Raw genomic sequence first — 12493 nt, 5'->3', positions numbered from 1 at the left:
ACTTAACGACGTGATCCCGCAGACTACATTTCCCGGCGCGCCCCGCAGCGGGCACGGCTGTGTGACGCAGGGGAGGGGGGCACGGCCTGCGTGTGCGTGAAGGAGGCAGAGGAGAAAGACGGGGGGCGGAGGGGGGCAGCCCGGTCCCGGGGCGCGCGCGGAGCCGTTAGGACCGTTACGGCCGTTGGGACCGTTGGGGCGCGAGGGGGTGAGCGCGGCGCTGAGGGGAGAGGAGAGGAGAGGGGGGGCCGGCCGCAGGCTGCCGGCGGGACCGGCCGCCGCCACGGAGGTGAGGGAGCGGGGCCGGCGGCCGGTCCGCAGCTGGCAGGGGGCCGCCGTCTCGCCCTGCCCCGCCGCCATGCAGTGAGGGCGGCCCCGGCGTTGCCCCCCCGGCCCGGTCCCTCTGTGGCGAGGCGCTGCCGGGGAGCGGGGGGGGCCCGGCGGGGCGGGGAGGGGACGGGGACGACGAGGAGGAGGAGGAGGAGGAGGAGGAGGGGAGCGGCCGCACCATGAACTACCAGCAGCAGCTGGCCAACTCGGCAGCCATCCGGGCCGAGATCCAGCGCTTCGAGTCGGTGCACCCCAACATCTACTCCATTTACGAGCTGCTGGAGCGCCTGGAGGAGCCCGTGCTGCAGAGCCAGATCCGCGAGCATGTCATCGCCATCGAAGGTGAGCCTCTGCCCCCCGCCGGCTGCCCCGGGGTTCCCCCAGACCCCGTGAGGGGCTGGGTTTTGGGGGGCCCGGCTGGAAAGGGGGGCTCGGTGCCGCTCCGAGAAATTGCTTTGCTGCCCGCTTGCTGCTGGCGTGCAGGCAGAGCAGCATCCTGCGAGCACCGGGGTAAGGTGAGGAGGACGATGCCTGCCTTCGGAAGAGCTTGAGAGAAGGAGATATTTGGTGTTCCGTACGGCTCCGATCGAGACTGAATGTACGGGTTCCGTTTTAGTGTTTCATTGAGTAAAGCTGTACAACTGAATCACAGAGCAGTAGTCCATGCGATAGTGTAAAAAAAACAAAAAACAAACCCACGGGTTCGATAGCAAGATGGAGATAAGTCTTCTAAGCGTAGATTTGTACTTATCTGTCCTCAAAGCAGCGCTACAGATGCACATCCTAAGCAGTACAAGAGTGCAAAACAAGAAAAAATCGCGGTGGGAACTCTGTAGATATTTTTCTTAGCTACCACTGGAGTTAAAAAGAGCAAACAGTATTGGCTAAGAAAGTGTCTTTTAAAAAGAGATCTTTGAGTTATTTTGCGTAGTCGTTTAAAGCGTTGTGTTGTGTGCTTTTGCCATTGAAGTAGTCTGCCGCTGTTTTGGAAGGGATTCGAGTGAGCAGAGTATGATGTATAGCATCTGAAATAGAGAGCTGGTTACAGCTATCAGGTTTTGATGGCCTCTTTCCTCCTTAACGCATATGTCATAAAGAAAGTAGCTGGGATTGTGACTTCAAAAGCTAACTGATTCATCTCACTGGAGCCGTGCAGCTTGAACAAACAGGCAACGTGGTATTAAACAGGGGTACCATCAACATTTTAGGGGGAGGGGGCAATAATCCTTGTTAGCGTCCTGCATAGCAAGCTGGGGAGCCTGGCAGCGCCTGTCACGTATTGAAGAAGGCAGTTTGATGAACAGACTTGACTGGGGACTGAGTATGCAGTAGAGGTTTCTGCGTGTTGCCTATTGTACTTGTCACTTGTTGAGATGATGATGAGTGGTTGTCAGCTTCTGCGACCCTACTGGGAGTCCTTCCATTTGCTCTCCGCTTTCACGGAAGAGATGGAAACTTAATATATGTTGTGGGAAGGGGACACAGGCACCACTGTTCCTTTCGCAGTACTGCTGGTGTTTGGATTTCTGTGGGATAGATGATGCCCTTCAGGGGAAAAAAAAAGATATATATTTAGTGGTAATTAATGCATGTTTACATGGTTCTAAATATCATGTTTCTTGATGCTTAGTGATGCAGCCAAGCTTGTGCAGAAGTGGGAGGAGGATGTGAAGTGTTCTCTGTAGTTATCTTTGTAGTATGTGACTCGTGTTTGTCTTGTCAAGTATTAATGGCTTGTTACCTAACTGTAGCTCCGTTCCATTGTCACTCACAAAGGCTCTAAAAACAAAACAGCAGCCTGCAAATGTCTTTCAAAAGCAAAGCTGATGAGTAAAATTTTCGGAGACAGTTTGCTGTCTAACTTGTGTTGGACACTGAGTCATGCAACCAGCACATCTGATTCATGGGAAAGATTTATCTAGAAAAAGTGCCTATTTTAGGTCATTTTTCATTTGGAGGGCTCTTGGAGTAACCCTGAATTTTACATATATGCAATTTTTAGTAACAACAGCAAAAAGAAAAAAGGCGAAAAAGATTCACCTCACTCTTGGATTACAACTGCACCAGGTTGTGTATTTTGGTAAACCTCCTTTGACTATTTTTCTTTGAAATTAGCTCTTAGCTTTACATGGTAACTTCTTATTGCGTGTTTGGAGAACTTGGAGGGTCTCATCTGTTCTGCTGCTGTTGCAGTCTCGGAAGTCCTTACTGAGCTGCAGAGTTGAGTGTTGTAATGATAACTCCCTAACTCACATGAAGCCTTTTGAGTTCAAGGTATTCAGCTTTTTTAGTGATAGTGAGGAATTGTGGTGTTGGCACGTGGCTGAGATGAGAAAATATTAAGTAACTTTGTGCTGAAATAGTTTTTTCCAGTGGAAAAAGAAACCGTACCCTTTAAAGAAAAGAATGTAGTCTTGTTAGTTCAGGCTGCTTTAAACCGTAACTCCAACCAGCATGTGCGCCTTGATCAGCTCCAATAATTCTTACTTGCTCAAGAGAGGTTTTATGGATCTGGAGGAGAACACACTTGGAATCTAAAGCAGTTTGAGACTTAATTCAGCAAAGTACACTATTACTTATTCTCAGAATTTCTTTTTTGTTATTGATGTCACTGGCTTACTCAGTCTACTATTTAAAAAAAATTATTGGCAGTGTAAACTCCTTTCTAGGCTTTGAGCTCTGTTAGAGGAGTGTCTGGGCACACTTGCTGGATCAATGACTGTCGCAATAATGTGAAATGAAGCTGGTCTTCTAGCAGCAACGATTCTTCATATTCAAGGATGGGAGTTGTATCTAATCCTAAGAGAGCAACTGCTGACTGCTAATTGTGTCCTGAATTGACGCTTTGATTTGATTTGATTTTTTCAGAGATTTCTTTCCTTGTGTTGTCCTCAGTTTGGTGTGATAATTGCTAAAACATTTGTGTGATATTGGTTCGTTAGTTTTTCCACACAGGATAAAAGTGCTAAGAGCTGGTTACTTTCAGGTTCTTGCATTTCACAGCTGCAGAATTAAATTTGAAAAATGAACAGAAGTATGGTTTTTGTTATGAAATTCATGATAAGTAACCAGGCAACTTCAGATGCTGTCACTTTGGCTGTTACCTGTTCTGCGGCTCATGAGCTGAGTTCTACGAGTAGAGGCATCAGTACTTGATCAGCATTCAACGGTTCTTGTATCAAGTATGTAGAGTACTTATGAACAGAGAGAAGGAAACATGAGTAGACTTCAGCAGTCTTTAAACTGCTGGAAACACCTTAGATTTTCAAGACAGGATGCTCTCAAGGTGTGAATGTAGTTATGTAAGGGTAGGTAACAGCTGGATGTATCAGTTCCCTTTTCTCTTGTCCAGAATGAGGCTAGTGCTGTGTTGCTACAAAATTTGAAGAATGACGCAAAACCAAATAAAGGGAGTGAAGCAATCAGAAAATTTTCTAATCCTTTATGAAATAACTTTAAAACAACTAAATAGTGTCAATGTCGTCTTCTTGGCTGATAGTCCATAAAAATTCTTTTGCTAACGTACTTGTTACTAACAGGCACTAATGCAGCAGGCACTGAGCATTCAAAATAGTTTGCTATCCTTTTACGCAGTGGCAAGCCTGTCAAAACACTCTGCTTCAATATGGGGTTTGAGCAGATTTTTCTAACTGCAGGGAAGACAAGAAGTATCTTGAATCCTCTGCTGATAAAACAAAGCCTAATGACCACGCTTACGATACTGGCTTCAGTGTGCCCTGACAGTGATTTGAAGATCTCTGTGGTCTGTGGTTTTTTTTGAGGGTTTTTGGAGGTTGTTGCTTTGAATCTTACAGATGCTATACCAAATGGTGCTCAGCTATGAAGAGCTGTGTGCCAGAGCATCTTCTTGTGATTTCTATTTTAATCTTTCTGTTAAAGAAGAAGGAAAAAAGAAGGGATTTCAAAATTGTTTTGTGAATGCTAGTTTGGGTTTTGAAATTATGATTATTAACTATTTCCCTTCAGTCTTGGGACTTCAGAAGTCATCTCAGTCTTAGAGAAGAGATGAGATCTGTATACTTGGAAATAACATGTTCAGGGCAGTGCAGAGATCCTGGTGCGTTGGGGAGTGGGTGCTGGAACGTGGTGGAAGGTATAAATAAGCTGTGCTTTATTTTTTCTTCAGTCATTTTTAAATATAGTATTTTTTGATAATAAAGAAACTTACGGTTGAGTGAAAGCTCTTGAAGTGCAGGTTAGGGGCACCTGTCATTGCTGTGGGTCTCAAGCTGTGTTTTGTTCCCTGCCATGGCCCTTCTTTCCTTGGAGCCCTCTGCTTCGTGACTCCTTAAGTGCTGGTACTGGGGGGCGCCGTCTCACAGAAGTTACGTTTGCTTCTGGGGTTGAGATAACAATAGTATTTTAACACATCTTGAGACTGAGCAATGAGACAAATTGGGTGAATGTACTGTTAAAAAAAAAAAAAAAAAGAGTTCTGCTGTGGGATGTGAGTCTACAGACAAATGACAAGGATGCCAGCGATCAGCCTGTTTTGTCTCCCTGTTCTGGAAGGGAGGCTGCAGTGAGGAGGCGTGGGTCTCTTGGTGACAACGGATAGGATGTGAGCAAGAAGTCTCAGGTTGTGCCAGGGGAGGTTTAGATTGGATGTGGGGCAGGGTAATTGGGCACTGAAAGGTGCTGCCCGGGGGTGGCAGAGTCCCCATCCCGGGAGGTTTTTGGGGATGTCGGGCTTAGGGATGGGGTTTGGTAGTGGGACCCAGTGGGTCAGCTTGGTGGTTGGACTCGATGACCTTGAAGGTCCTTTCCAACTTATGATTACTTGTTGAAAATACGGGATTTGTCTTTAACTCGCCTGTTTGTGATGAGGCAGGGGTGAATCGTTGCGGTGAAGTCGACGCTCCTTAATAATGTACAGGGAGCTCATGGGAGGCTGCCAAGGCTGTCCTGCAATCAGCTTTTGCTGAAACCGGTATCAAAGCTGCAACTTGAAAACGATTATAGCCACTCTGAAAGCTAAATACTGGGCACCCCTTTTACTTAGCCCTTTGGTTGAAACAGACTTAGGAGATCAAGCATCTGTGTATCTCCTTGCAAGCAAATAATGTAAGTCAAGCTACTGGGGAGGAGAGTTTGGGGGTATGTTGTAGTATTTAAATAAGTCAATGGAATGATGGTGTAGTTTAGATATTTAAGTGTAAATGAGCAAAGCTGAAGAAACAAGTATTGCATAAGACAGTGGCATCTTGAAACCTTAATACTAGTCACCCTATTCAAGCTGTTTTACTGCTGTGCTTTTTTAAATTGTGGATCAGTCTATGGGATTTGTAGTGATAAAGCTGATACTCCAAACGTAATGAAAAATGATGCAAACCCATTTCGTATGGGTGCCAAAATGCTTTAAAATGGTTTTGGAGGCCGATTATGACATCTTAGCATGCAAAACAAGGGTAATTTTTGCTCGGTTTGCTTTTCAGGTCTGCAAAGTAAATAATTTATGATGTAGTAATTTGTCTGTCAGGAGTCTGTGGTCTTGCACTGAATTTTACTTTGAGGAAAACTTTTTGAGGCAATGTCTGGGGAACAGTTTCGTAGCATGGCCATCTTGTTTCAGATTTGTGGGAGAGAGGGCAACAATAGAGCATGCTAGCAATGTGCTTTTTTGTGTGTTCTGTTTGTTCTGGGGGATTCAATTCATGTGGTTCAGTCAGATGTAGGGAATCCAGTCAGCCAGCACCTTGAATATCATGCTCAGTTTGGGGCCCCTCACTACAGGGAGGTGTGGAGATGCTTGAGAGAGGACTCTGGGAAGGGCCTGGAAACGAGGCTGGGAGCGGTGGCTGAGGGAGCTGGGGCTGCTTCGTCTGGGTAGGAGGAGGCCGAGGGGAGGCCTCGTGGCTCCCTACAGCTACTGAGAGGAGGCTGTGGCCTGGCGGTGCCCGTCTTTTCCCTCAGGTGGCAAGGAGGTGGTCTCAAACATTGCAACGGGCAGCCTGGGGCAGTGGTGGGATCCCTGTCCTGGGAGGTATGTAGGAGCCATGTGGATGCGGTGGCTGGACTGGGTGTTGAAGGTTTTTTCTAGCCTAGGTGATCCCATGAGTCTGTTACCCAGAGTGTGAGGTATCCGCTCTCTGGCTGTGAACTTCACTGCGTGAAGCAAGGGGGTTGAACCTTGCAGCAAGTGATGAAAACTGTGAAAATACCATGTATTCCATTAATTTGCAAATACTTATGGGGTATACTTAAAAGTAGCCCATCAGACTACAGTATAAAATGGAAAAAAAAGCATACTTTTCTGGAGAACGGTGGAGTTTGGGAATGGTGCCAGGCAGATGAAGAATGTCTCCACAAACCTCAGGAATACTTCACTCTGCTGCATCACAACTGGGAACTTGTTTTGCCCCTACCAACGAGAAGGGTAAACGGTGCTGTTGGTATTTAAGATGACATGAGTGCAGAATAACGTAGTAGCTGAAATAGAGAATTCATTTGCATCTTAACTGTGTGACCTTTTGCTTACAGCGCTTTTAAAACATCGTTTCTGCAATTGTTGTTTTTTGTGTTAAGGTTACCCTTTCTGACTTTGATACACACAGCTTTCTACCATTTGTGGAAAAAATCTAAAATGATTTCTTACAGTCAGTGAAAATTACAGGGGATAAAGTTCCCCTATTCTGAAAAAAGAAAACATTGCTTTAAATGTTTTTGGTAATCCTAAGCTCTGTGAGAATAGGAGATTTGTCTTCTGTAATATTAGTTTTTGTCCTTGACCAGCTTCAAGGACTGCTTGTGCTTCATGTTACCCGTACTGACGGGGAACTATGCTAAGCTTCTCTTTTGTGCTCTGGCTTGTCTTTATAACATGCGATAATCGAGCAAGGACTGCTGGATATGGACAAACTGCAGGATGTTGCTCAATTGTTTTAAGGGCTTCTGGGAATTGGGCACCATCAGGACTTATATATGGCTTCATGGAGAGAGACATCTCCATGTGGAGCCCTGTGGCGAGGCTGTACAAGTGCCCTGTAGGGGCTGCTGCCTGGGTGGAGGCTGGAATATTGGGGGCCTTGGGACAAAGACCCCAAAGGGTCCAGGACCAGGTTGGAGCAGGAGGCAGTGACACAGAGGAGGAGATGCCGCAGCTGTCCCTCTACCCCCGACTTCAGCAGCCCTTTGCACCGCTGGGCCCACTGCGGTGCTGAGGCTCCCTGGGAGGCTGCAGCTGGCCGCAGACCCCTGGGCACATGAGGAGGATGAGGGCTCTAACCCCAGGTGTACCCTTCGCCCCCTGTCCAACCCCACTCCAGCCTCGGTGTTTTTCACGAGGTGCTGTGTGGGGACACCCCACTATGGCTCTGGGGCCTTCCTGGGAGTGCAGGGCTTAGACCGGTTTGGTTTGGGGTTGGTGCTGGGAGCCCTGCACCCAGGCTGAGGGTGCTGGTGTGGTGAGCTGTGCCTGTACCCCAGTGGGAGAGCAGCTTGGCTCAGGTGCCTGGATCCTTCCTGGATGCCTGGGTCCTTGCCAGCCTACCATACTAGGGGAGGGTATCTGGGGGGAATTTTAACTTTTTCTTTTAAGAAAATAAAACTTAAGTTCTCAGTACTGGTAAGTGTTGGGTCCAGTGCTGAGTACCTCAGTACAGGAGAGACGTGGAGCCACTGGGGGGAGTCCAGTGAAGGGTCACGAAGATGCTGAAGGGTCTGGAGCACCTCTCCTGCGAGGGGAGGCTGAGAAGAGCTGGGGCTGCTCAGCCTGGGGGAGAGGAGGCTTGGGGGGAGCTCATCCACGTCCACAGACACCTGAGGGGAGGGCACAGAGCACAGAGCCGGGCTCCATCCAGCGGTGCCCAGCGCCAGGCCGAGAGGCCCTGGGCACAGCCTGGAGCCCAGGAGGCTCCCTCTGAGCACCAGGCAGCACTTCTGTGCTGGGCGGGTGCCGCAGCCCTGGCACAGGCTGCCCAGAGCCTGTGGGGTCTCCTCCTTGGGGAGCTTCAGGAGGCGCCGGGACGTGGGGCTGGGCACCCTGTCTGAGCTGAGGCGGGATGGAGGAGGTGAAGCAGTTTCACTGAAGAGTTCCTCCCTGGGGGCAGGACTCTGCACCTCTCCTGGTTGGACTCCCCCAGGCTCCTGCCTGCCTGCCCATCTCTGAGGCCTGTCCCTCTGGGGGTGGCTGCATGGCCCTCTGCTGCATCAGCTGCTCCACATCGTCGGCAAACGTGCTGTGGGTATGCTCTGCCCTGTCATCCAGGGCATTCATTAAGACATTAGATGAGATCAGAGCCAGCCAGTATTGACCTCTGGGGTGCACAGTTGGTTACTGGCCTCTGTGATGGCAAAATTGTTAATATTTCAGAGGGAGAGGTCTGGCTAAGAAGCTTATCCTAACTAAAAGAACATTCCTTTGAGCTCAAAGCCAACAGTCTGTGGTTTTCCCAGCTCCCTGCTTCTGAGCTAAGACAATACTGGGTGTGCCACTCCTGTGGGCTCCACCAGGAGCCATCTCTCCCAGTCGTCCTGTTATCACTGATTGATTCCCATAGAATTGTGGCAGTTAGCAAGCTTCTTAAGGAGTCCATCCCTTCCAGGGATGCATACCTGCCTTTGTTAACACCGAGATGATTGTTTTTCCTCACCTCTCTCTTCAATCAACTGGCAGAGAACAGGGAAGCAGAGGATGAGATGGAAAATGCAGCATTAACATGCAGTGAAGGGAGAGGGTTCAAGGGTGTTCATAAACTCTCCAGCCTGAGGGTAGAGGGTGGGGAATAGTTTCTTAAGTGATAAGATTAAATTTCTTTTAAAAGGATGTTATAAAGTCAAGAGTATTTCAGTTCCCCGTATCTATATATGCAGAATGATTCAACAACTTTTTAGTCTTCTGGACAGCTTTTGATCCAAAGTTGTTTGGAGTAATGTGTACTTCTGTTTAATTGTGATAAGGTTATAAATATTGCACAAATTTTGTGACTGACCTTAGAAATAAGGTAATGATGTGGTCTCGCTTTGTTGTGCTCAGGCTACCGTGGAAATGTGACCTCATAGAAAGTTCCACTTTGTAATTACAAATGTAAGAGGAAGCAGGCATTGTTGGATTCCCTTGTTCATAGTGCATCCATTGTGGTGCAGCTGACAGCCCCAAATCTTCCTGGAAGTGTTTAGTGTCTCTTTTAAAAAGAAGATGGAAGCAGATGCATTATTTAACCGGTCTATACACATCCAATCTCATTAATGCTATTTCAGGCTTCTGACTAACATCGTCTTTGGAGGCTATGCAATGCCACAGATGAAGGGGTATTGAGATGACAGTGCATTTCCAACTCAGTGAGCAGCTTGGCTTTCTTTTTCCCCCCTGTTGCTTCAGTGAGCCACTTGAAGAAGCAAGCACAAAAATACAGGGTTGATATGACTGAGGTGTATAATTTTTGTGTCTTGTGTAGTAGCTTTATTTGCTTACATACTTGGGTAATGAATGTAAGCCTAATGATTAGACAACTATTTTATTTGCTAATTTCCCCTTCTATGCTTAAATAAATAAATACAGTGACTCTTGCGAATGCTGTAATTGAGTCTATAGCTTTAGCTGTATTGCAATACATCTGTGGGCTTTTTATTTGTTTACTTACGAGAAGCTTCAGACTTGTATTGGTTTTTCTCTTTTTTTTTGGGTGTCATTTTGAGGGAATTGAGGGCCATTTATAGCCTAGATGAAAACAATTGGACATAATTTAATATGAAAACTGGAGGAAAATTCTCCTTAACTTGAATTTGGTAGTGTTTACAGTTTCTATTAAGCTAAAACTGCAGATGATGTTCTTCCTGTTAGTAATTTTTCTGTGAATTTATACCACTATATCTGTACTTCAGAGCTACAACTAAACGTGAGCCAGCAGTGTGCCCAGGTGTCCAAGAAGGCCAATGGCATCCTGGCCTCCATCAGAAGTAATGTGGCCAGTGGGGCTAGGGAAGTGATCATCACCTTGTATGCAGCACTGGTGAGCCTGGGGTCAGGGTCCTGGTCTCTTCCCTCAGGCGACAAGTGATAGGACACCATGTGATGGCCACAAGTTGCATCAAGGAGGTTTAGGTTGGGCATTAGGAAGAATTTCTTCATGGAGAAGGAGGTCAGGCACTGGAATGGGCTGCCTGGGGAAGTTGTGGAATCGCCATCCGTGGCAGTGTTTAAGTGACATGAGGATGTGGCACTGAGGGATGTGGTTTGGTGGTGGGAGGTGTTAGGTCAGGTTGATGGATGGACGGGGTGATCTTGCAGGTCTTTTCCAACCCAGATGACTTTGATTCTACTTTTTTCAGTACCAGAACCAGGAGGACACAGCAAGATAGGTACTGTTGCAGGATATTTTAGCATCCTGTAACCAGAAAGTGAAATAACAGAAATTGCACAACTTCACTTAGCATGCTCAGAAGAAAAGCCAGGAAGCCTGTCTTTTAGGTATCACAGCAACTGTGTTCTCTAGGGGAAATGTGCTAAAAGCATGCCACTGGCTGCCAAGGCAGCAGTCATTTAAATGTATCCCACTTAACTTTGCAAATGTTTGTGTATCGGAGTTAACTAATTGAGAACCAGAAGGAAGGCTTTTTGCATCACTTGGTCAGTAACCCAAGAAAGATTTCCTGTTTTTAATCCAGCAGTGAATTTCCCCAGAGATACCAGCCGAACTCAGGAAAACACACCCAAACCGGAGATGTGGGGAAAAGGAGAGAGATGTTGAAGGCTGTGTATGGATTGATAAAGCACACAGTTGAAATAAATCTCCGAATGGTCCCTCATTTTCCCTGTTTTCTAGAGTGTCACAGCCAGAATTAGTCATTCAGTGAACCTACTTAAAGTGGTTTGAAGCTTTATGATCATTTTAATGTCACGGAGACAAAGATCCAGTCGTCTAGTCAGCCTTTCTGTGGCAGCTATCCAAACACTCCAGCTCGGTGAAGACAGGGTGCCAACTATAGCAGTCGTGAACTGCAGTATTTCTGGTTATGAGCTTGCCCTGCTAAATTACCTGTATTGCTTTCAAAACGTTGAGCTGCCTGCATGGGATACAGAAGTTAAACTTTCTTATGGATTGTATGGAAAGCATTGTTGCGTAATATTGGACTTAAATTTGTTTGAACTATGAAGAAGCAAGCCTTTGGTTTTATTACCTTCCCCTCTGCCTGTGAGGTGAGATTACAGTATAAAGGGGGAAAACGCATTCAAGAGTGTTCAACCCTTTCCGAATTGAAAGGAAGAGGCTTTCTTGGGTTTCTTTGCAGAGTATTTGAGAGACAAGATTCGTACGTGGGTGTTTGGAAAGATATAGTAAGAATTGAGAAACTGGAATTGATGGAAAATAGAGCGTGAGGACAGCAAGGAAGGCAAGGGAATGACAAGTGTAGCACGGCAAATGCTGAAGCAGTTGTGGCATGGGTCATTTGCTGGAGTTTAGACACCTGCATGATGAAAGCCTCGTGTGTGTGTGTCACCTAGTACGTATGGCTTCCACTGCTGCAGCTGCAATCTTCTGTTCTGCACACTTAATGCTTTCGTCTTGAGCAGCATAACTGATGATACCAAGACTGATTCAGTTTGTAAGTTAGGTACAAAGAGGCGTTTCAGTTATCAGCTCCAAGCGGCTGCCTTCTGGGAAGCCTATTTTTAATGCAGTGGGATTATCCTGACACAGGGGATAGATGCTCAGCTCCTCACAGCACTTGTCCTGAAGGGTAGATGGATCTAACTGGAGACTCGATACTATCAGTGAGATATAAAATGTTCTAAAAAGGTAGTGAGTGACTATCCCTGGAGATGATCCTGACTGATTTTGGCTGTTAAAATGGGGGCTTTGCTGTTTTCACATTTCTATTGTTAGTCATAACAATGAAAAGAATTCAAAATCCACTGTAGGGAGGGAAGGAACAAAACCTCCTGAAAACCATGCCTTTAGAAGTTTTGAAGGAGTATGAAGGAGTAGTTGAGCTGACATTTGATTTTCTACTTAGATTTGAATATTGCTCTCTTCTTTTTAAGCCTAATGTGATGAATGAGTTAGGCTTTAGTGTCTAAATGCTTAATGATATGTTAAGATGAGATAACTAATGCTTCTGTCATAGTAAGCCGTTACAGTCTTCGTAGTGCTCATGATCATCTGTAGCATTGGCGGGCTCTTATGATCAGGCAAAGGTGGAA

General features: G+C 46.5%; 1 protein-coding gene across 3 annotated transcripts in view; it reads left to right on the top strand.

Moving 5' to 3' along the window:
- Nucleotides 1–446: 446 nt before the first annotated feature.
- The window catches only part of AGAP1 (ArfGAP with GTPase domain, ankyrin repeat and PH domain 1), a 372179-nt gene continuing 360132 nt past the window's right edge, over nucleotides 447–12493 (top strand). For 2 of the 3 annotated variants that reach the window (XM_035566379.2, XM_035566388.2), the window contains exon 1: nucleotides 454–672. In XM_035566379.2, coding sequence (XP_035422272.1) covers nucleotides 510–672 — 163 coding nt within the window. In that variant the 5' untranslated portion in view covers nucleotides 454–509. Of the gene's footprint in view, nucleotides 673–12493 lie in introns of all 3 variants that reach the window. The other variant, XM_035566371.2, reaches the window with a different exon arrangement.

The sequence above is a fragment of the Cygnus atratus genome, chromosome 6, assembly GCF_013377495.2.
Source record: "Cygnus atratus isolate AKBS03 ecotype Queensland, Australia chromosome 6, CAtr_DNAZoo_HiC_assembly, whole genome shotgun sequence".
Taxonomy (NCBI): domain Eukaryota; kingdom Metazoa; phylum Chordata; class Aves; order Anseriformes; family Anatidae; genus Cygnus; species Cygnus atratus.
The sequence above is the reverse complement of the archived record's forward strand: the minus strand, read 5'-3'. Positions and strand labels throughout refer to the sequence as shown.